We start from the raw sequence: 24,277 nt of genomic DNA on the forward strand, positions 1-24,277 counted from the left end.
GCCTGCGCGTGGGACCCGGGAAAGGGTGGGGGTGCGACTGCGCACTGGCGGCGGGGAGCTAGAGGGAAGCGCCTGCGCAGAGTAAGACTCCGTGTCCGGACCAAAACTCCCAAGATGCCGTGAAAGCCGATTCCAAGCAACCGGAAGGCCGACTGGGGCGACGGGCGGGTGCGCCGCGAAAGCCAGCCAGTGGTGGTGTGCGGAAGGAGTGACGTATGCGCCTGGTCTTCCAGTAGCGGACGCCGGAAAGTGTGTTGAGCGCATGCGTCCTGTGGCACCCTAGAAAAAGGGGCTGCTGGCGGGCCGAGCTGAAGACATGGAGCAGGGCTACGGAGGTTCGTTTGGGCGGCTCATTTCGAGGTGGGGTGGCCAGGCGCTGCTCGGGCGACGCAGCCGCCGCTGCGTAGAGGGCCGTGGAGACAGGGCCTACGCCCGAGCACGGTTACTCCAGCCCGACCCAGCGGAGAGGAGGCCGGGGCGCGCGCGCGCTGCTCATTGGACCTCGGAGTCGTCGCTCCCAGGGCGCTGCGTGGGGATTGGCCGACGAGGCCTGAGGAGGCGGGCGGGGTTCGGCGGGCCGACGCTGCGGCGGGCTTCGGGGGGCGCCTTGGGCTGTCCTAGCCGTTTCTACCCCTCAGACCCGGCGGGACTGGCCCGGTCGACCCCGCCGCTCGGAGGTCCGCCTTCCCGCTTCGGAAGACCACAAAATGGCGGCGCCCGGGGGCGGAGCCACGGCACGAGCTTGTGGGGCTCCGGGCCCGCGGTTGGAGGCCGAGGGAGTTCGGCTGCCTATCTCGGGGATGTGAGGCTTGGCCGGGGCTGCACGCTGTGCACGTGCTCCGTCGCGCCGGTCCCGGAAGCCGTCCGGGCGGCGCTGGTCGGACCTTGCCCCACCAGTGCGCGGTCTCCGCAGGGGCTAGTGTCGGCGGGCGCTTGCCGCGTACGTGACTCGTGCTGGCCTAGGACAGGACTTCGAGGGTCAGGTGTTGGGTCTCGTGCAGAATTGCAAACCTGATGTGCCCTGGGGTGGTGGCAGATTCTTGGCCTTCCTTCAGGCAGCCCCTCGTTGTGGCCTGGCGGTGTCTGGGGGCTGTGTAAGAGGGGACGTGCCTTTTCCCCACTTGGGCCTCAGGGTCTGCGGCAGGACGGATTTTCTCGAGCGACTGGCTCTCAGTGTCCAGAATCTGAGATTTCTAGGATGTTTTTGCTGTACGCTGGAAGCCAAGTTTGTCCGTGGAGAACAGTTGATGTCGGAATACGTGGGGTGGGGGGCTTAACCAGGTGCCGTCCCTATCCAAGTATCTATCCGAGGTTGGGGAAGCAAGCAGTCTGATCTTCGTTACAACAGCTAAAGAAAGGCACTGATCTTGAAAGGTGGCAGTGTTAGGATCCAGCGGCAGGAATTGCAAGAGAGCTGTTGAGGTGCCTGGTGTGCTTGGGTGTCTCCAGTGTTCTGGGGTGGCTCACCCTGGCTTTCCCCGTCTTTCCTGCAGTCTACCTGGGTCTCGCAATTCCTTGTCTGCTTCCCACCAGATCTTTTCAGCCAGTAACCCTGCCCTATGCACGTCCTGAGCACGAAGAGGTTTTATGCTCCTGACTTCCTACCTGCCAGAACCCTTCAGGTTCCGGTTAGATGCTGGGGCCTCCTTGAGTCCTTCTGTGGCTTTTCCACCTCGAGTTATTTCTCAGGACTCGCTGAGCCTTGACAGTTGGTTCCTGACCATAGGAGGCACCTACATGTGAGTTCATGTCTCAGTTCTTCCATTCTCCAGCTCCATGATCATGGGCAAGTGCCAGCCTCTCGAGCCTCTGGGACAATAGGGTAAATATTATCTATCTGAAGGGGTGTTATGAGGTTATGTGATTAGTATATGGTATTTAGACTAGTGTTCTGTAGTCGGTCACTTGCCGTTAGGATCGCTACTCTGTTTTTCTACCGCACAGGTGTAGAAAAGGCTGTGTGGCAAGGGAGACCGTAGCCTGCAAAGGGCAAACTTCAGCAATGTGTCTCTGAATCTCCAAGGCTTAGCTCTGTTATCTCTAAATGGCATTCGGGGACACCAACCAACATGTGCCCATTGCCTGTCATGTGTGGGCACACACTAGGCACTTGGCTAGTGGCTTGGGTTGTTCTGGAAAGAGAGACAGGGTATATTCCTGTTTTGTAAAGGTGAGGGTCATTGACAGGTGTGGATGGCTGCCTGTGCCCAGCTCCGTTTGAGGCTCCAGGGACACGGAAATGAAGAGGGCCCAGACAGAGGCTGTCATGGGAGTCTGCAGGGGCAAGGGGAGCCACCACAGAGAGGACTGCAGCCCGGATGCCTTAGGCCAGGCTGAAGCCCTGGGACATGAAGGCCCAGGGGAGCATGGGAGGGAGGGTCATGGAGAAGTGAGGCCTGGAGAGGCACAGTTGTCTCCAAATTCTGAACTTTGTTCTCAGTTATGGGGGACTTAGGACTGCTTGGTGGGTGGGCCAAACTGGGAATGTGGACACAACTGTATCCTAGTACTGGGTTAGCTGGCACCTTGTCCTGTGTCATCCCGGGTTGTGAATGGAGGCTCAGGCCAAGCTTCCTCCACAGGCTACTGGCAGAGCTGGCCCCAAAGTCTATCCCCCCCACTCTTTTCTGCTTTGACCTCAAGCCTGTGTGTGGAGGGTGGTAATGGCAGTCAGCCCGCTCAGGACTTTTAGAGGGACAGTGTTGTGGTTATGCTGCCTTCTTGTGAGGCTGCCACTGAACTGTCCTTGAAGGCGACCACTCTAGGTGCCTTAGAGCACCTCAGAAGCACCCGTTTTCCGTGTGACAAATAGGATCCTAACTCACAGGTCTTCTCTTCGCAGGCTATGGGGCATGGAGTGCTGGACCCACCAACACCCAAGGTAAGACTTCACGGGGAGGTGTGGATTCCACCCCACACACACCTGAGGCGCTAGCCTGCCAGAGCCCGGGACGGTGACCGTAACCTGGAGAGCGTGACAGGCACACTAGGGCTAGCCCAAGGATCTGGAGGAGACCTTTTCTGTAAAGGGCTGCATAGTAAACTTTTTTGGCTTTGGGGCTATACGGTCTCTGCCATGCAAAAGTCCCAGAGATGTTTATAAAAAAAACAGACGTGGTTGTGTGCCAGTAATATTTAAAGATACTGAAATTTGCATACCGTATAGTTTTCATACGTGGTGAAAGAGCCTTTATTTTAGGGATTTATTATTCAGAGCAAATAGCTGAGGGTATGATAAGAGATTTTTATGATTAATAGACTTTATTTTTTAGTAGTTTTAGACTTTATTTTTTAGTAGTTGTAGACTTAACGGGGTTGAGCAGATAGTCTCCTTTCACGCCAGCAGTTTCCTTTGTTATTAATATCTTGCACTAGTGCAGTATGTTTATTATCAGTAACAAGTCAATGTCAATACGTTGCTGTTAATTACAGTCCACAGTTTAAATTAATAGTCGCTGTGGTTGCACAGTTCTGTGAGTTTTGACAAATATATAAATGGTGCATTTCATGTCAAAATTCACGTCGTGAACTATTCTTTTTTTTTTTCTTTTCTTTTCCTTTCCCATCTCCAACCATTTACAAAGCTAACACCCATCCTTAGCTTGCGGGCTGTACAAAAACAGGCAATGGGCTAGGTTTGGCCTGGGGCCCTGTTTGCTGGCCCTGCTCTGGAATCTAGATCATAATGCTGGATGCTCAGGATGTTTAAAGGACCAGAATGTCCTCCCTGGTGGCGAGGTTGTCTGCTTTTTGCCAGCATTTGTTCCAGGGGATGGGATGAGGGCTTTCTTTGTTCTCTGACCCTGGAATTTGCCCCCAGCACCATTGAGGGTGGTGGGGTCACTTTTTCTCCCATCACCAAGTTTCCCAGGAGGAAGCTTTTTCCATGTCGCTTGGGTACATGATGTCCCCTTGCTTAGTTGAGTTGGGGACACAATCTTCCACCGATGTACTCACTGTGTTAGCGGTGCCTGAGCTCTGGCAAGTGGTGAGAACTGGCACTTTCCAAGGGTTCTGCCAGAGGATCTAGCCTTGTCCACCTGTTGGCTGGTGGCCCACACTGGACACTTCCTGGGAAGGCTGCACTTGTCCTTTCTCATTGTCCTGATGGGGGAGATCAGGCTTGCCTACAAGAGAAGTCTGGATCATGCTTAGCTGAGTAGAGCTGTAGGAAATGAGTTTTACAGCTAGTAGGCCCCAGCCATTCCTGGCCTCAATGGCCAACCAGGGGTGCCCCTCCCACAGCACTGCCACAGCTGCCCACAGCCCTAGACCTGCGGTTGGTGGAGTAAGGTGACAGTTGGGGCGGGGAGGGGGGGTGGGGTGGGGTGGTGTGTGTGTCTCAGGCACTTTCATTCTGTAAACAAAGCTCTTGTCTCTTTTTGTTTCTCTCAGGTGCATACGGAACCGGTGTGGCCAGCTGGCAAGGTAGGCCCTCTGGGGATCTGTGGGTGCGCAAGAAGGCTTCTGATCGGCCACCCGATCCCAGAGGGGCTGGGATACAGAGACCTAACCCCTCCCCATGCCCCCCTACCCCCCCCGCCCCCCCCCCCCCTCCGCATCCTATTCTGGCTGTGCCCACAGCTCTCCTGAAGGCTTGGCAGGCCCAGGCAGTGTCAGGAACTTGCTGGCAGCTGGGGATCGTGACTGTGTTATGGGAGCAGCAGCCCCAACTGCCATTCACGGGCTCTCAGCCACCTCTGGCTTTGAGTGGGGAGCAAGTGTTCAGATCTGGTGCGGAAAGCCAACCACTCGTGGCTGAGGCTCAGCCTCTGTCCTTCTCTTGCCGCCCCTTGGCGGGTGATATTTACAGCGTGGGGTGATGCCAGCGCCACTTGGTTCCTTGACAGTCTTCCTTCTCTGTGGGCAGCGAGTGCTTCTCTCCAGACGTGGCTGCTGTAGACTGACCTTGGGGCCGCTGAGGTCTGATTTGGCTCTTCCTCCCCGTGGCAGGTTATGAAAACTACAATTATTATGGTGCCCAGAACACCAGCGTCACCACAGGAGCGACCTACAGCTATGGCCCAGCCTCGTGGGAGGCCACCAAGGCCAGCGACAGCCTGGGAGCTGGGGGCCCTGCCATGCACATGGCTTCTTATGGTCCAGAGCCGTGCGCCGACAATTCTGACTCTCTCATCGCCAAGATCAATCAACGTTTGGACATGATGTCCAAGGAAGGAGGCAGGGGCGGGAGCAGCGGCGGTGGGGAGGGCATGCAGGACCGGGAGAGGTGATTATGGACCTGAGCCCTTCCCTGGGGATCCCACACCCCAGCTTTGTGCAGATGGCAGTGGGCACCCCCTCTTCCAGGGAGGGTTTTCCTCAGCTCCTTCCTGAACATGGAGTAGATGAGTTGGGCGTTATTGGGGCAGAGGCATTGTAATAGGACTTTCTGGTTTCCTGAGTGGTGGGGCTTAGGGTATGACTGTTAGCTAAATGACACCAGACTCCTTGTGTCTGCGTCAGGTACCTGTAGACCCTCTTGTTCTCACAGCCAAGGGCTCCATGCACCTCGTTCAACAACGTTCAAGGGGGATCGTTGGTGTGCTTTGTCTTCTGAGCTTTCAGGAGGGCTGCGTGGTGGTGCCGTGTGCTGTTCTGAATGTCGTGAAGCCAGCTTTGCGGGAGACTTGCGCTTGGGCCCAGAGTGAAGTGATGGTTATGCTTCCTTTGCAGCTCCTTCCGCTTCCAGTCGTTTGAGTCCTATGACTCCAGGTCTTGTCTGCCTGAGCACCATCCGTACCGCCCCAGCTACAGCTACGATTATGATTTTGACCTGGGGCCTGACCGAAATGGGGGCTTTAACAGTCAGTATAGTGACTGCCGGGACCCAGCCCGTGAGCGGGGCTCCCTTGATGGCTTCATGCGGGGCCGGGGCCAGGGCCAGGGCCAGGGCCGCTTTCAGGACCGGAGCACCCCCAGCACCTTCATGCGCAGCGACCCTTTCTTGCCGCCGCCGCCGGCAGCCTCCTCCGAGCCCCTTTCCGCTCCCTGGACGGAGATGAACTATGTGGGTGGGCGGGGCCTCGGAGGCCCCTCCCCCAGCAGGCCACCGCCTTCCCTCTTCTCCCAGTCCATGGCCCCAGACTTCAGTGTAATGGGCATGCAGGGCGCCGGCGGCTATGACAACTCTGCGCCCTATGGATGCGGCCGGTCACAGACCCGGATGAGGGATCGGGTAAGCCCTTGGGAGGTTCTCTAATCTGCCGACTTCTCAAACAGCTTTCTTGGGGAAAATTTGGGTACTGTAAAATTCACTCATTTTTTAAGTGTGCAATTGAGTGTTAGTAAAAACGTACAGAATTGCGCAACCTTCACCACCGTCTAATTTTACAGCATTTCCATCAATCCAGAAAGAAGCCAACCTCTGCCATTAGCAGTCACTCCCTGCTCTCTACTCCAGTCTTGACAACTGTTAATCTTTCTGTCTTTGTAGATTTACCTCTCTTAGACCTTTCACGGGAACGTGATCACATAATATGTGGCTTTTTGTGTCCAACTTCTTAGCATAAAATTGTGGGTGGTGGGAGGGTTCAACTACAGTCATCTTTGTTTGTTTTGTGACAAGATCAAAGATCTTTCCTGCCTTTGTTCTCTGATCTTACAACTTCTCCGATCTTCGTTTCTCTGGGGTTTCTTAATGGTCGGGGTAAGCGGTACATCGGATGTGCTTGTGTCTGTAGCCCAGACGGAGAGGGTTTGACCGCTGTGGCCCAGACAGCATGGGCAGGAAACGGAAGCAGTTGCACATCTACGATGAGCCTGACACCAAACTGGCCCGGGCTGACAGCGAAGGAGATTTTTCTGAAAATGGTATGCCCTGGGGGCCAGCAGGCCCGGGTGGGTGTGAGATGTGTCCGTTTTTGTGCTTGGCGCTCCTCCTGCCCGTCCATACAGTGGACGTGTGTTGAACTCCAGGGTGGCGTGTATCACCCGCACTCCCATGGCCCCCACTGTAGTCAGGACAAGTGCTGGCTGCTCTGGGTGGTGAGCTTGGGAGGGTGAAAGGAGGGAGCGGGCTAACTATGGAGGGGCTGATTTTCCCTCTTCTTTGTGTCCGGTAGATGATGGAGCTGCTGACTTCCGGTCAGGAGATGAAGAATTCAGGGGTGTAAGTCCAACTTCACTGGTCAGCCTCCTTTGTTTCTGGTGTGGGATTTCTTCTTTACATTATTACCCTCTCTCTCCCAAAGAGGCAGGAACAGCTTCTGTGGTAGACCTGACTGCTGTGTGAGTGGATTTAAGAGTCTGACTTGCAGCTCAAGATTTGTACTTCTAACAGTACTTCCCTTCCTGGGGCTCAGTTGGTTGAGTGTCCGACTCTTGATTTCTGCTCAGGTCATGATCCCAGGGTCGTGGGATCGAGCCCTGCGTCTGGCTCTACACGCTGACAGCTCAGAACCTGTTTGGGATTCTCTCTCTCCCTCTGCCCCTTTCCCCCGCTTGTGCGCGCGCTCTCTCTCACTCTCTCTCTCTAAAACAAAAACCAACGATGCTTCTCTTCCTGAAAACACTCCCAGCCCTTCCCCCACAGACACTTCTGTGTCCTCAGTGATGTTCCTAGCTCCGCACGTGGTAAGTGCAGTGGGCTGTGTGCGCTGAGGCTTTCAAACTGGCACGGAAGCCTTACTTACTGCCCGCTTTGTGCTGGTGCTCAGCTGCCTCCATGTTTTTCCGCCTTCAAAACCAATCATGAGAGACAGGCATTTAAGGCCAACTCTTAGCCAGGACCATGCACAAGCACCTAGGGAGTCAGCCTTTGCCTACCCGTCCCACTCCCTGCAAATTCTGATCCATGTCTGGGGCAGGGCCTGGAGATCTGAGTATATGAAGGTCTCAACCAAGTCCTTCTGGTGCTCAGATGGGTGGGGGGTCGGGGAGGCAGAATACAGTGAATTTTCGGGTTTTTCTGGGCGAATCTTACTTGCTCTTTATCTAGCTTCCCTAGATCTCGAGTCTGGGATCTAGATATTCTGTGTATCTGCTGCTGAGTAATTTAACCTTGAGCTTGATGGCTAAGAAATGGGCAGTATTGCACTTTTCAGTTAGGTGCATTTGTTATTACCTTGATAAATGTAAACAGATGGCCTGGAAATTTGGTAAAGCTCCTTTTCAGTAAAGAGTGCTGGAACTAGCATCCCACAAATCAGGGTTTCTTGATATAGAGCTGATGGATGGGCTGTTGGCATTCCCATGTGCAGAACTGTGCGGGTGTGTTTGCCAGAGGGAATTCTTTAGCTTTAGAAAGAACTGAAAGAGGGCCACTGACTTTAATAAAACAGCACTTTAGTCGTTACAGAATCTCAGAAGGCAACCAGGAATAGTGATAGGACACACGCAGCCTCTGTCCCACTGCCCTGAGACTTGTCCTGACACATTGTGACCAGGTGGTGGCAGGGTGCTAGGTTGGTTGTGGAGAGTTCTGGAAACTCCACCTCACCGTCCAACTTTGTGTGTGCCCTTTTTCAGGAGGACGAGTTCTTTGACTCCGGGAGGCAGAGAGGTAGGCATCGCTCCATGTCCCTCTGAGCTTTGCTGTGACTGCCCGGCTCCCGGCCAGGCTGGACTTCTGAGCAAGCCCAGGGCCTGGATGGAGGGCTTGGCGGCTCAGGGCAGAAGAGGGGCCGTGGCCACCGGGTGGGCCTTGGCCGTGGTGCTCACCCCCAGGCTTTGCTCCAGTGCTTAGAGCAGCACTTGCTGGAAACAGGTCTGTCTGCCTCACTTGATACAGGCTGTCACGACAGGGGGCAAACCTCATCTCTGAGTATGTGCAGCAGCTTGCAGTGGCAGGGAAGGGAGAGTCTCAGAAACGCAAGAAAGAAAAGAAAAGGTGCTCTCCAGCCTGTCCGCTCTGTTCCCTATTGGCCTGTTGCAGGTCCCTGTAAGGTTTTTTCCTGGGCTTCTTTTCACACTTCCCTGCGTTGCCAGCCCAGCGTTGTGCTCTCAGCCTCTGTGGTGGGCATGCTGGCGGCAGCAGCACACATGGCTGTGTGGGACTGAGTTCAGACACCTTCCTGGGTTGGGAGCTGGGGGTGGGGGGTGGGGGGTGGGGAAGGGGAGGGCCTGTCACGTGCACCCAAGCCCGGGTCCTCCAGAGATATTCCCTGCTCAGCAGGTCTCATCAGTGCCATTGTGGGAGACCGAAGAGTCTCAAGTAAGCGGCAAGAGCAGAGCAAGGTTCAACCCTTTCAGGGGGGTGTGGAGAAGCAGCCTGAGACACCGTGGCCTTGATCTTGCCATTTGTTTCTTTTCCTGTTCCCATTGATCTGTCCATAGCTGGTTTTCCCCAAGAATCACAGGCTGGCTCCTTTGTGGCTCTGCTGCCATAAATCTGCAGGCCCCTGGCTTAGATGCTCCTTCTACGTGTTTAGACTTGGCCAACCCTCTGAGGCCCTCCCACATTTGCTTATTGAAGTGATTACTCCTATGGCTTGGGACCACACAGCAGTACGCAGCTCATGCAGCAGGGTAAATGCTAAAGCAAAGGTGACATGTTTATTGCGCGCAGGTCCTGCTACCTACCCGGGATGACTTTGCTATTAAACAACAGTAATAGTTTCAGGCAGTGACCTCTTGCCAAAAATCCCACACGCCCTTTTGAGAGGCTTCTGAGCAGCGCACGCCGGTCGCCATCTTCGTGGGACAGTCTCGTGACTGGCATCAGGGGTAGGGGTTACAGTTCAGATGCTTATCCAACCTTTTTTCAGTGTCTGGCCCTGGCCCTGAGCCGTGGTGACCTGGCCTGGCCTCGCTTCACGCCGGGACGCTGGGCTGCACAGCGCTCAGAGGAGCCTCTGCGCTGGCCCCAGGGGACGGACGGAGGACCAATTGGTCTCTTCCCACTTTTGTTTCTAGGACTGCTTCCCTCGTAGCCCTGGGAAAGCCCTAGATGGACGGTTTTTGTGAGTGGAAGATAGAGTTCGGGCCAGCAAGGACTGTCAGACCTGCTGAGGCCCTAGTTCAGAGGAGGCTGACGGGACAGTCGTCATGGTCCACCTAGAGGTGGGACGGAGGGCGGTAGAGCGGCTTGCTCTATTTTCTGAGGCCTTCCCGCTGCTGCCTCTTATCTGGGAAGAATCGCTTCTCTCTCTCCTTAAGTGATTTTGGGAGAAGACCGATGGCAGGGCACTGGATCAGAAAAGCAGGATAGGGAAGGACAGAGAGAGAGCAGGTGGCTGTGGTGTGAGTGGGATGGGCAGGCCGGGTCCCTGGCCCATCCCAGCCTCGTCACACCATGGGGGCATGTGAGCTGACTCCCTGAGAACTCCCAAGGGTTCTCATCAAAGGCCTATCCCTGTTGGGAGCCTTTGACAGACTATTGGTGCCTCAGGGTATCCTGACCCTGCTGTGTTGGAGGTGGCAGCAGGCACGGGGTGCCTGGTGGTGGCCGAGCCGTGGTCCCCATCAAGCCCTGGTGCTCAGCATCTCTGCAGGCTCCTCAGGGCGTCTCGAAGGGACTTCTCTGTTACAGGAGAGAAGGACGATGAGGATGATGAAGTAAAGAAGAGAAAGGAAAAGCAAAGGAGGAGAGACCGCATGCGAGACCGAGCGGCAGACAGGTGAGGAGGCAGGCCCGGGGGGAGGTTGGCAGGAACCCGGGCACTGGTGAGGTTCTCCTGAGCTCATCTGTCTTCACTGCACAACGCAGGAGCGGTCTGGTTTGATCTGACTGTGGTGTCTGTCAGGAAGTGCAAGTGAGGTCGAGAGGAGACAAAACTTGGGAGATGCCGATGGCACTACCTTCTTGCCAGTGAGTCGCTGGCCCGCATGTGTCCAGCAGGGGGCGCTATTGCTCTCCTGCCGACCCGTAGGGAGTTTCCCAGTCCACGGCTTATATCTGTCACACCAGACAGGTGAACTTTAGCAGAGCTGCTAAGAAGGTGCTTTGGGTGTCTTGACCAAATCCCGACCGCCTCTGGAGTTCGGCATGGCAATTGTATACGTTTAGGTGCTACTTTACAAATATAGTCTCTAGGTATAAAAAGAATTGCAAAAGTGCGAAGGGTGTTGGTGTGACCACACCATGTGCCGCTCTGCCTTTTCAGTGATCAGGTGGCTGCTGACTAGAAATGGAGACCACTGGTGGCCTTGTGAGCGCTTGGTTGCTCAGGCCTTGACTGCTCGCAGCTGTTTCTCTACACACAGGCTCTCTGTATGACCTGATGGGGAATCCTTTATGGCTCAAATAGGGTGGTGCTTTTCCTGTGCAGAGAAGTGCAAAACAGATGTTAGCAAAAGAGCTAACTGTAGAGGCAGGAAAGCCAGGAACTGGAAAGTAGGCACTTCCAAGTGTTAAACAGAAATTCATCGAAACATTTGTTTTTGTTTTTGTTTTTATTTTTAGTTTTTTAAGTTTATTTACTTATTTTGGGAGTGAGCAAGCAGGGAAGGGGCAGAGAGAGAGGGAGAGAGAGAATCCCAAACAGGCTCTGCACCATTAGCACGGAGCCCGATGTGGGGCTCAAACCCATGAACCAGGAGATTGCGACCTGAGCCGAAATCAGGAGTCGGGCAATTAACCAACTGAGCCACCCAGGCGTCCCTGAAATGCTTGTTTGTAAATGAATAAGTAACGAACGATGGCTAGATCAGGTCTATTTCCATGCTGTATGAGAACGGAGATGACATTTTCTTCAGAAGGAATCTTTAGACTCCACCCTAGTGACAGAGGGTCCTCAAAGAGACTTGGAGAAATAGTCACAAGGAAGCGTGAACCCTGTATTTATTTGGTAGCTTCCTGAGAGTTGTACGCATTCGTACACATAGGGCCCCAGGACTTTTTCTGTGCACTCCTCCAATGAGAGTATGTGCAAAAGTAAATGTCATATTTTGTCCAGAGAGGAGAAGCCTGCCATCAGGGGCCGGCAGCAGTCTGAGTTGGTAGATGAGGACTCCTGAGTGCCACCGGGTCCATGCTATTACCCCATGTGCGCCAGGGCCTCCTGGGCAGAGCCGAGGGAAGCAGCACCCCACTCTGGGGGCATAGGGCTCTGCAAGCTGCTCTCCTCTTGCCCTACAGCGTGACTGCATTTGTGAGATTTTGAAAGCAGGCAACAAAGAAATGTGGTTTTAGCTGTAAAATTTGATATGACAGGTCTTTACATTGAGTCCCATGGGAAAACTTATCTTGGGTTTTATAGGTTTTAAATTGTGTAAGGTCTTCCAGGAATACCCCCTCACGGAGGTTACCTCAGCGGTGCCTGGGTGGCTCAGTCCATTGGGCATCCGACTTCAGCTCAGGTCATGATCTCAAGGTTCGTGGGTTGGAGCCCCAATTCGGGCTCTGTGCTGACAGCTCAGAGCCTGGAGCCTTCTTTGGATTCTGTGTCTCCCTGCCCCTCCCCTGCTCATGTCCATTCTCTCGAAAATAAACATTAAAAAGAGTATACAGCGGTGCCTGGGTGGCTCAGTGGTTGGGCATCTGACTTCGGCTTAGGTCATAATCTCGCAGTTCATGGGTTCAAGCCCCGCGTTGGGTTCTGTGCTGACAGCTCAGAGACTGGAGCCTGCTTGGGATTCTGTGTCTCCCTCTCTCTGCCCCTCCCCCAATCAATGAGCTTGCTTGCGTGCTCTCTCTCAAAGATAAACATGTAAAAACAATGTTTTTAAATGAGGTTATCTCATGTTATTCTGGTGGCTGCAGAAAGAAGTTATGGAATTACTATGCCCCCCCAGAGCAGTGGTCTGGAGGCTTTTAGAGAGTCCACAGTTTTGGAAAATCTCCACCTTAGGGTGCTCTCTTAGGGGCCTTTGGGCCCAGCAGACTGGAATGGTGCATGAATCACCTCCCTGAACTACTCGCAAGGTTTTACTCCCATTCTTGACATGGGGAAACCTGGGGTAATGGCTACTCTGATGCCCTGTGTGAAGTCAGAAGTCTTGGTATAGAAATTGCTTTCCCATTTCCATTGCAGTTCTGACTGGAGGTGAGCTGATTGCATCATTGCTCTTTTCGTCTTCCCTCTCCAGGATTCAGTTCGCCTGTTCTGTGTGCAAGTTTCGTAGCTTTGAAGAAGATGAAATCCAGAAGCATCTACAAAGCAAATTTCACAAAGAGACATTGAGGTTTATAAGTACCAAACTCCCTGACAAGACCGTACAGTTCCTCCAGGTAAAGCACACTTGGTGTCCATCACAGTGTTTCCTGATGGGCCTGCCGGAGTCGGATCCCTCACGGAGAAGGGACGGGGAAGGGAAGTATGAGGCCTGGGCTTTCCAGAATAACAGCGTACAAGTCCCAGGTCCGAGGGAGAGCCGAGCGCTCTGGCCATTGTAGTTCCCTCGAGCTGCTCGGAGAGCCATCTCCCCGTCCCGGGGCGGCTGAGACAGGGCTGTCCTCCTCCAGGGGCTTGGCAGCCGCCCTCAGTGAGCCGCCTCTGGTGCGGCCGGGAGACAGGCAGACACAGCGCCCTGCCATTTCATTCGGTGCCATCTTCTCTAGGAGTACATCGTAAACAGGAATAAGAAAATTGAGAAGCGGCGTCAGGAGCTGATGGAGAAGGAAAGCACAAAACCCAAACCAGACCCTTTCAAAGGTGAGTCGTGGTCTTGGGGCGCGCGGCTGGGTGCAAAGCCAGCCCGTTGTAGGGTTGCTGAGCATGTGACCTGGGGACCCTCGGGTGGGACACCTAGCAATGGAAAGAAGCCCTTGAGTGTGTCTAATGAAGGTCACTTTACTGGTGGCTTTTCGGAGTGATACTACGCCCCCTGATGTTTCTTCGTCCTTTGAAGAAGGACATGAAATGTCATGAAGAAACATGAAATGACCAGATGGATGAAAAAAGTTGAGTAAAATTGCCCAGTGCAGATGTGCTTCCGTCTGCACCCTCCTGCTAGAGGGCGGGTGTTGCCTGTCACAGATTTCTGCCCTAACTCGATCCTTGGGGACGAACCCACCAGGACAAAACGTGGGCCCTGTTGGGGAGCAGGAGGACAGTATCACCTGATGCTGTCCCAAATCGCGCCAGACTTGGGTTGTACCCATAGGGATCGGCCAGGAGCACTTTTTCAAGAAGATAGAGGCGGCTCACTGCCTGGCTTGTGACATGCTGATCCCCGCGCAGCATCAGCTCCTCCAGCGGCACCTGCACTCGGTCGACCACAATCACAACCGCAGGGTGAGTCCCCTCCTCGTGCCGAGCCAGCCGAGCCTTTCCAGGCTGCCACCGGTGGGACACGGGGCCTTCTGTGTCTTGTGGGGAATGCGAGCATCTTGAGGAGCTTTTTAACATACCCTGTTGAGTCTGTCATTTCGTCAGTGGATTGTAAGACACGTCCGAATTTCTGTTAAAATGTGAGAAAGTGTGTTACTTAACAACGGACTTCAGTAGAGGAGGTGAAATTCTCCTGGTTGAGAATGTTCTCTGTAAGCCACACAGGTAAATTTCCTAGTTGTTGACAAACCAGATTTCCTATAAGCTGAGGCTGAGGGCCATTCAGAGCACAGTGGCTTGCTTGGGGGGCCCAGAGTTAAGAACGGATTGGGGCTTAACTAGCTGGTGGGGACTGAGGCTATAAACGTGTAGACTCAGGGTGTTGGCAGGTTTTTTATAAAGGGTCACGTGGCAGATACTTCCATGGGGTCTCTTGACATGTCAAGTCTGCTGCTGATGGGCACCAGCAGCCAGAGTACAGAAGTGGTGTGGCCGCATGTGGCCCCTAAGCTCACTTGCTGAGCCCTGGTTTTTGTCTCTGTCCTTCGTTCACCCGCCTATCAAACAGAGATGTCAGTACCTGCCTGTGCATCTCCTAGTTGATTAAAGATCATCCAGGAAACACAACACAAATAAGCAGTATCGTTTCAGTGGGCCAAGATCAAAAATAATCCAGGTGGTTGCAGAATCCCTACTTCTGCCGTTGAATTTACTCATAAAGTCAGCTTTACTCAAGAAACTGAAAAGAAAAAACTTGTCCTTTTCCCATGCTGAGTCCGCATAGCATCTGATGTGTAAATATTCTCGTTTCATGCTTGTTCGTGCACACGGTACCTGGCAGGCCCTGGTGTGTCAGTGGTGATCAGACTTTTCTACACTGTCCCAGTTCCAGTGTCTCTCCAGGGCCTTCTTTCCTTATGGGAGTCTGGCATTTTGGGACTTGCCACTTGCCACAGTGAAGAAAGATACTGGTCTTTTTCTTGTTTAGGGCTGATGCCAGGGCAACTCAGGGTAGCCTGGCTAGTTTTCTTGCTCCTTGCTGCACACCAGGTCTAAAAGTCCACGTTTGGTTCCCTTTGCAGTTGGCTGCTGAACAGTTCAAGAAAACCAGTCTCCATGTGGCTAAGAGTGTTTTGAACAACAGACACATAGTGAAGATGCTGGAAAAATACCTCAAGGTTTGTGCTTAGGGGTCCAGTGTACGGGAGAAGCTTTTGGAATGGAGGATGAACTCTACAAGTGCAGAATTGCACCCAGAGTACAGTATTTAGCATTTCTAAGTCTTTTGAAGAATCAAGGGACGCCGGAAGGTGTCAGGTTTGGCAATTCCACGGCGGTGGGTTTCCTGCGACCCCCCTTGCTTGCATGGGGTCTGGGACACGGTCCTGCTTGATTTGCGCCTACAGTGGTGCTGGCTCACCATGGGAAAGCTTGAATATCCATGAAATCCTGAGCAAGTGATTGTGAGATGCTTAAAGAAGAATGCAAGTTAGATGCTAACTACCCAGGAAAGAAGCCAAAAAGAGACTTGCTGGCAGAGACAACCAACAAGAGGGAGGGGGAGGAAAGAGCTGGTGGTGCCACGACTACGGTGCCTTAGTGACCCGAGCAGAGTAATAAAAAGTCCCAGAGAGGGTGCCCCAGAGAGAGGTCCGGCTGGAAGAGCCCCTGGTTTCCTCCTTGGGAAGCCCACCTGTTAAATGCTCAGCCCCAGACCTCACTGTTTGGGGCTGGCAGTTAGGCTCCAGCACAGCCTGACTAGAAGGATCTGTTTGCCCACCTCTCATTTATTGAATCTGCCAGTATTGGATGCTTCGTGCTACCCGGTAAAAAGGCATCACAGAACACACGTGTGCGAAGTTCGGGGAGGGAGAGGGGGAGTCTCAAGTAGGCTCCATGCACAACACAGAGCCTGACGCTGGGCTCGATCCCACAACTCTGGGATCATGACCTGAGCCGAAATCAATAGTCAACTGGACGTTCAACTGACTGAGCCACCCAGGCGCCCCAAGGCATCATAGGATCTAAATAAATAACCATGACTGGTCAGTGTTTTGTGTCATGGCTTAAACAGATTTAAAGTTTCTTGGGTCAGGTGTAGACGCAAGCTTCAAACACCATATTTTATGTATTGGTATATTTAAAAGATTTTTTTTTAAAGTCATCTCTACGCCTACTGTGGGGCTCGAACTCACAACCCTGAGACCAAAAGTCGCATGCTCCACTGACTGAGCCAGCCAGGCATCCCCTAAACACCGTATTTTAAAACCTATTTCCTAATCTGCCGGTGGTGACGTTTACTTTTTCTAAACTAGAGGCAGTTGTAGCATACGCTGAAAGAAGTTTGGCTTCTCAGAGTCTGACTTGGGTTCAATCCTGATTGATGCTTAATAGTCGTGTGGCCTTTGACAAGTTGCTGAGACTCATTTCCTTGTCTGCAAAATGGGGCAACTCTTATATAACCAGGGCTGTGTACTTAAACTAAAATTTGAAACTCAGCTTCCTGTTATGAGGGTTTTTTTGCTTTAATTGGGTTAAGAAATCCTAGGTCTTTTTGAACTTCACTATTAATTATATGCTTGGATTAAAAAGTGCAAAACCGGGGCGGGGGAGCAGTTATTGTGTTAAATATTTGTAAATACTCTCCTCTAAATTTTACAAAGCCTTTGAAGAAGGGGGAAAAGTATCTTTCAAAAACCCATTGCAGAGATTGAAATTACTAATGTTAAAACCAAGAATACCCCCTTATTCTGTTTATACCATACGCCCTAGCTAACTAAATAAGAAAATTAAAGTTAAAAGGCAAAACAGTTGTGGTGAAGCTTTTCTGGATCCATAGGCCCTGAGCACCCGTAGGATTAACCCCCCTGCTGTAGTTGAAGGCCTTTCTGTTGTTGAAGGGGCATCATAAGAACCCGGACTCCTGGCCGCCTGGGCCACCTTCAGCCTTTCATCTGGACAGCTCTGTAGGCCGCATTGACCTTTTCCTCTTCTTGGCCAGGGTGAAGACCCTTTCACCAATGAAGCCGTTGATCCAGAAGTCGAAGGAGATGACAATTTAGGAGGTGAGGATAAGGAAGAGACACCTGAAGAGGTGGCTGCGGAGGTCTTAGCTGAGGTTATTACAGCAGCAGTGAGAGCCGTAGACGGGGCGGGAGCGCCTGCTCCGGAATGCAGTGAAATGCTGGCCGAAGGGGAAGGCCCCGTGGACTCGGCGGAGGCCGCTCGTGGCCCCCACTCTGAACAGCTGGAAGAAGCGGAGACACCGTGTGGCACGGCATCTGAGAAGGGCAGCGCTGAAGCAGAGGCTGGGGGTGAAGCCGCCCTGGCCAGCAATGAGGCCGCTGAGGCCGGAGGCGACGTGGCAGCAGAGGTGGAGGGCGCCGAGGTAGTCCCTGCTCCTGCTCCTGCTCCTGCTCCTGCTCCTGCTCCTGCCCCGGCTGCTGCGGGAGCCAAAGAGAAGCAGACGGAGCAGACGGATGCAGAGCCCGAAGGTGACGTTCCCACAGACTGAGCCTCCTCCCCGTTTCAGGGGATGTGTTTCAGAAATGCGTTGCTCTCTCTCCTTTTGCATTGCTCTCTCTGTTTGTAAGCAGTGCTAGGTGTGTTACTGGAATATGCTGGAAACTTTGGTGAAGAGACCCAGCCATTTCCTTCCAAAAAGTGTACCTCACGGGCTTGTGTTGCAGAGTTGTCTGGCTTTCCGCCTTGGTTTAAAGGCTGCAGAAGTTGTACATTCCCCCAAGTGGCTGTGAAATCTCTCTACACTGCAGTTGGAGTAATAAAAGTTGGGTAATTAGATTTTGATGATATTTTGCTTGTTAAATACAGCAACTGGCTGCCCTTTTTATTATTTTTTTTTTTTCTGAGAGCAGCTTAATACTAGGGTATATCTTGTTTTATAAAGGGTTTTTTGTTTTTTTTTTAAGTTTCAAGAATTTGCTTTGGCTTCAGTTTTTGACCTGCTTCGGGAGCACACCGTGTGTGGTGTGTGATCCTCACAAGATGTAGCAGAATCTTGTTAACTTGATGTTGGTTCTGTCACGTCAGTGACCTCTTCTCAAAGGCCTCATGAATCTGACAGACCGGCACCCTTGGACGCCCTCCCGCTTGCCCCTCAAGAATGAGGACATTTTGCCTAGGGCATTATTTTCCCAATCTTTAGTCTTTGGTGTATCACCTTTATAGTTTTTGTTTTGTTTTTACCTCATTTGTGTTCCACCTTTGTTACTTCAGGGTTGGGTTTTTTTTTTTCTTCCTTTAAAGTGAGTTGCTTCTACTTCAATATATTTAGAAAGAAAACTTGGTGTCACTCCCATGAATGGAAAACAAATATAAATTGCCATAGATAGATGCTATCTGTAAGAAATGAATACAGTGAAATACACACATTTCAAATACTACCCCTTTGGAGGTTTAGGGATCTGGGAAAGTTAGCCTGTGTAAAAGGGTAGCAAGCGAGTTATACTTTGATATAATCAAGAGAATTGAAAGATGCTTCCCTTTTGAAATGATACTGCTGGGCCTGTTTCCCTGCAAAGCTTTGAACTGTCTCACTCGGGGAAGCATCGGCGGGGCGGGGGCGGGGAATTTACTAGATGGTAAAAGACTTGAGGAGCACCTGTTGTGCACAAGGTGCTAATCCCTGATAAAAGTTAAGATATGGGCCCTGCTCTCAAGGAGCTTTATTGGAGACGAGATGAATATTTATGAAAGGTCAATATAAGAACTAGAAACAAATAAATTGCTCAGTAAGCAAGAAAATGGTGTCTGAATTGTGTCTGTCATCACCACTACACAGATGTGCCTTAGTTTGTGTGTGCCCTTTGAAGTGTCTTCTCTCGAGGCAAAAAGGTTGGTGGCATTGCACATCAGTAGTCTGAAAAAGGATGACAGAACGATGAAACTGTTCTGTTCTGCTTCTCTTGTAAAATGCACTCCACGGCCTGTCATTAAACCTATCTAAATTTCATTGTGGTCCTTCCACGCCCACCCAGTCGTGAAGTGACATGAATCGTTTTATTCCTCAATTACACTTAAACCAGGCCCTGGTTCCCCGAGATGGGAGTAACTACTTGGATTGCAGAGAGGGATGCCCTTCTGCCCCAAGAGGACAGGAATAAACTGCAGGCTTCCTCCTCTCAGTTATTTCCCACGTGCAGAGGAGAAACTGCAGGGGGAGGTTAAGTAACTTTTAGGGTCACCTACCAAACATGAAGGTACCCAAATTATGCACGGATCTGTGGGACACCACTGGCCATAAACTTGACCGAGAGTACCTTTATTAAAAAGGGTTTGGAGAATTTGGTCAACCCTGCTATTCCCAGACAGAAAGATCTTAGAAACAGCCTGATTTCAACTTCACGTCACCCCTATTGTGGGCTTGTGTGGTTTCACTGAGTTTTTATGAAATTATTTAATACAGTTGCTAATGGGTAAACAATACAGTGTAAAGAGCAAAGTGCTCATTCAGGAGTACATCAGGGGAGGCTGGCTGGCTGTTGGAAGAGCACATGGCTCAAACCCTGGGTGCTAAGTTCGAGCTCCACCTTAGGTGTAGAGATTTCTAAGAGGGTGCATAGTCATTAGTGTTACTAAGTCCCCTCCAATTAAATTTTGGAACATAAAAAAGCCATTTCTACTGCCTGACAACCTGGCTGAAAGTGGGCCTTGCTCACACAAGTGTGGCCAGTAGTGATTAGACAGGCACAGGAAAGTTCAGGAACTAAAGAACAAACAGAAGAGCCTTTTAGCAATTGTTTGGTAGTAGCCTCCTTGGAGCACTTAGTAAACACACGGGCATGGGAAAAACCCATGGTGTGGCTTTACACTTGATAGTGGTGGCTCCTGGATCATTGAGAAAGTATGGGGCCACTTCCTTTACCTTCTACAAGGACACTGAGGCCAATGAGATTGGTTTTCCACAAGCAGACTTAGTCTACATACCTCCTCTCAAAACTATCAGGTGCAGGTATACTTTATATAGATAAATTAGAATTCAGTTTGGGGGACAATATGGTTTGGTAGGGGACAATCCACTCATGGGCGTGGGTGTCAGTTGAATGAGATAAACATTTGGCTCTATTGAAAAAGTGGTTTGAGCTCAACGTTTTTCTTTTTTAGAGGTAAAAGTCACAACAAAATGAGCCATTCACCATTTAAAAATTTGTTTAAGATTTTACTTTTATTTCATTAAAATTTTTTTTAATGTTTATTTTTTGAAGGAGAAAGAGCATGAGCAGGGGAGGGGCAGAGAGAGGGAGACACGGAATCTGAAATGGGCTCCAGGCTCAGCTGTCAGCAGAGCCTGATGTGGGGCTTGAACCCACAAACCATGAGATCAAGACCTAAGCCGAAGTGGGATGCTTGACCGACTGAGCCACCCAGGCACCCCAAACGATTTTATTTTTATAGAGCACACGCATGAACGGGGGAGAGAGAATCCTAAGCAGGCTCCACGCTCTGTGCTGAGCCCCACGTGGAGCTCAATCCCATGACCCTGGGATCATGACCTAAGTGGAAATCAAGAGTCGGACATTCAACCCACTGAGCCACCCAGGCACCCCTAAGAGATTTTATTTTTTAAAAAAGACTATTTTGAGAGTGTGTGTGCGTGCATGATCAAGGCAGGGGCAGAGATCATGGGAGAGAGAGAATCCCAAGCAGGCTCCAGCACTGTCACCATAGAGCCCAACAAGAGGCTCAAATTCATGAACCAGATCATGACCTGAACCGAAACCAAGAGTCAGATGATTAACTGAGCCACCCAGGCACCACTAAAATATTTTAAAGTAATCTCTACACCCAATGTGAGGATGGAACTTAGATCCATGAAATCAAGAGTTGCATGCTCCACTAAGCCAGCCAGGTGCTCCTCCATTAGCCATTTTATTTTTTTAAATTTTTTTTTTTAACGTTTATTTATTTTTTTGGGACAGAGAGAGACAGAGCATGAACAGGGGAGGGGCAGAGAGAGAGGGAGACACAGAATCGGAAACAGGCTCCAGGCTCCGAGCCATCAGCCCAGAGCCTGACGCGGGGCTCGAACTCACGGACCGCGAGATCGCGACCTGGCTGAAGTCGGACGCCCAACCGACTGCGCCACCCAGGCGCCCCTCATTAGCCATTTTAAAGTGGACAATGTACTCCCTCTCTCAAAAAAAAAAAAAAAAAAAAAAAAAAAAGTGCCTGCCTGGGTGGCTCAATTAAGATGGACAGTGCAGTGGCATCTGGGATACTCGCAATGTTGGGCAGCCATCACCTATAACTGGTTCCAAGACATTTTCCTCACCCTAAAAGGAAACTGTATCCCCATTCTCAATAACCCCATTCCTCCTCCCATCCCTTGACAGCCACTAATATGCTGTCTCTGGATTTATGTGGTCGGGCTATTTCACGTAGAGGGAACCATCCATCACCTTTTCAGTATGACTTCTTTCACGAAGCATGTTTTTGAGGTTCCTCCATGCTGTAGCTGGTGTCAGTACATCATTCATTTTTATGGCTGAATAATATCCAGTCATCCAATAATGGACATCTAAGTTGTTTCCACATTTTGACTATTGTGAATAGTGCTGCTAGAAACTTTTTCTTTTTTTTAAAGTAGGCTCCACGCTAGGTGTGGAGCCCAATACAGGGCTTGAACTCATGACCTTGAGATCAAAACCTGGGCTGAGATCAAGAGTCGAATGCTTAGCGGAGTCCTTAGTTGGAATTAGACCTGCAAATTACAGTTGGTCAAGGCTGTGGTCTCATGTGAAGGCTTGACTGTGGAAGGTTATCCCTTCAGTGTTGACAGTGTGGTGGTTAGCAGAACTAAGTTCCTTGCAGCTGCTGGACTGAGGGAAGGCTTTGGCTCCTTGCCGGCTATTGGCGAGAAGCCACCCTCAGGCTCTTGCCATATGGGCCTCTCCTATACAGCAGCTTGCTTCAAAATGTGCAAGCTGAGAAAGCAAAAGAGACGAACCAGATGAAAGCCAGTCTTCTGTAACCTGATCGTGAAAGTGACATCCCATCACTTTTCAGAGAATCTCTTTACTACCAGCAAATCACTAGGTCCAGCCCACACTCAAGGGGAGATTACACAAGGATGTGAACACCAGAAGGTGGGGATTCACTGGGGGCCATCTTTGAAAGTTGCCTATCACAGAATTCTATCTAAATCCAAATATAGATGCTTTTCTTATGCACATATTAAGAACAACCCATGTTCCTTGAGGAGAGGAACAGGAGATGTAGGCTTTCGGTTTTGACATGTACTTACACTGATGACAGCAGGTGCTTCCCACCAAGCTTTAAAGCAGGCCTACTCAGGGAGTCCCTGCTAAAATATGTTCCACCAGGCGTCCTTCCCCAGAATAGCCTGGCTTCAACCCTGGTGAAAATTGGTCAAACAATAAACCTTCCCTTGCTCAGCCAATGCCAAAGAATTTTTTTTAGCAGCTGGAACAGCCTCACTTGGTTCAATGTCACTCATTCTGATGCCATGATGATTCCACAGGGCCTTGAACTCATGGGACTGTCAGTGGCTCGTGACTGAAATTCTACCAGCAACGCTTTTAGCTGCCTCTAATGCTTTGGCATCACCAGCCTTCTGTGTGGGCCTTAAACTAGAAGGTGTCTTATGATGTTGCTCATTTCCCAGTCATACATTCAAAAGTTTGTACATTTCAACTTCATCATCTGCCTTTTCTATTTACTTCTCTTGCTCAGGCATGGTTTCTTTACATATGTATCATACATTCTTTACTTAAAAAAGTTGAAGTACACATTGTGCATTGAACACAAAATGTGCATAAAACACAGGTACAGTTGAATGAATAACTATAAAGTTAATGCACAGTGAAGAGGAACACTTTTCCTTCCTGTAAGATGAAAAAGCTCTAGAGACCTCCTATGCAATAGTGTGCTTGTAGTTAGCAATACCATATGCTTAAAAATGTAATAGGGCACGTGGCTGGCAGTCAGTAGAGCATGTGACTCTTGATCTTGGAGTCGTGAATTCGGGCCCCACATTGGGCCTAGTTTACTAAAAAAAAAAAAAAAAAAAAAAAAAAAGGTAACAGAGTAGATCTTGTGCAGGTGAATCAGCAGGACCAGGCCAGGTCATTGATTTGGAAAATATATTTAAAAAAAAAACAAAACAGAGGGGCGCCTGGGTGGCTCAGTCGGTTAAGCGTCCGACTCCGGCTCAGGTTATGATCTCGCAGTCCATGAGTTCAAGCCCCGCGTCGGGCTCTGTGCTGACGGCTCGGAGCCTGGAGCCTGTTTCAGATTCTGTGTCTCCCTCTCTCTCTGACCCTCCCCTGTTCATACTCTGTCTCTCCCTGTCTCAAAAATAAATAAACATTAAAATAAAAAACAAAAGAAAACAACAAAAAAACAGAATATTGCTACACCTTAGATATTGGCTGTACCCACCCACTCCCTCAGCCCTTCCAGGTGATCCTTTTGGGCAACCACTGGTGATTACTTGCTTTTCTTTATAGATTTATTTCCCCGAATTCTTTAGTCTATTCTTGTTTTAAAACTCAACATAGTGGGGTGCCTGGGTGGCTCAGTCGTTAGGCATCTGATTTCGGCTCAGGTCATGATCTCTTGGTTCACAAGTTCAAGACCCTCATTGGGGCCTGGAGCCTGGAGGCCTGGAGCCAGAGCCTGGAGCCTGCTTTAGATTCTGTTATCTCCCTCTGTCTCTCTCAAAAATAAACATTAAAAAAAAAATCAGCATAGCAACAGAACCATCACATAAGCACAGAGGCCTTGCTTCTTTGATTTCCTGTTATGTTTGCAAGATTTATCCCTGTTGTCACATGTGGCTGTGATTTGTTCATTTTCATTACATTACAATCTATGCATCCTGCTATGGGTGAACACCGGGCTTGCCTTCAGAGTGGTGTCTTCGGAACAAACCCGTTCTGAACCTTCTTCAGTGTACCAGCAAGTTTCCTAGGGACTGGAATCAGTGGACCATGATGTTCAACACAGAGCCTCAACCTCGCCCGATAAGGCCATACTGTTTTCTAAAATGACTGAACTACAGGATGGGTGGTATATGAGCACTCCCGCTAGGCTTTTCTTTCACCTCTGTATTTCTTCTTCTTGAGCAGTTTTATCCCATATAC

The 24,277-nt window shown here is 50.8% G+C and overlaps 1 protein-coding gene across 1 annotated transcript; it reads left to right on the forward strand.

The window, feature by feature from the left end:
• Window positions 1–191: 191 nt before the first annotated feature.
• AKAP8 (A-kinase anchoring protein 8) lies at window positions 192–17,954 on the forward strand. Its single transcript, XM_025916523.2, has 14 exons — window positions 192–335; window positions 2,843–2,881; window positions 4,396–4,428; window positions 4,954–5,230; window positions 5,677–6,178; window positions 6,684–6,813; window positions 7,065–7,111; window positions 8,470–8,503; window positions 10,472–10,559; window positions 12,970–13,111; window positions 13,442–13,535; window positions 13,987–14,117; window positions 15,236–15,331; window positions 17,155–17,954. The coding sequence occupies exons 1-14, from the start codon at window positions 317–319 to the stop codon at window positions 17,665–17,667; spliced, it is 2,145 nt and encodes a 714-aa protein (XP_025772308.2). The 5' UTR covers window positions 192–316; the 3' UTR covers window positions 17,668–17,954.
• Window positions 17,955–24,277: the final 6,323 nt, after the last annotated feature.

This window comes from Puma concolor, chromosome A2, assembly GCF_028749965.1.
Source record: "Puma concolor isolate L17-30 chromosome A2, mPumCon1.1.hap2, whole genome shotgun sequence".
In the NCBI taxonomy this organism is placed as follows: domain Eukaryota; kingdom Metazoa; phylum Chordata; class Mammalia; order Carnivora; family Felidae; genus Puma; species Puma concolor.

What these genes read in the sequence shown, in the direction of transcription:
- AKAP8 (XM_025916523.2), top strand. An exon ending in GGCATGCAGGACCGGGAGAG is followed by an intron (nt 5,231 to 5,676) that starts GTGATTATGGAC and finishes CTTCCTTTGCAG; the next exon opens with CTCCTTCCGCTTCCAGTCGT. An exon ending in AGGAGATTTTTCTGAAAATG is followed by an intron (nt 6,814 to 7,064) that starts GTATGCCCTGGG and finishes TGTGTCCGGTAG; the next exon opens with ATGATGGAGCTGCTGACTTC.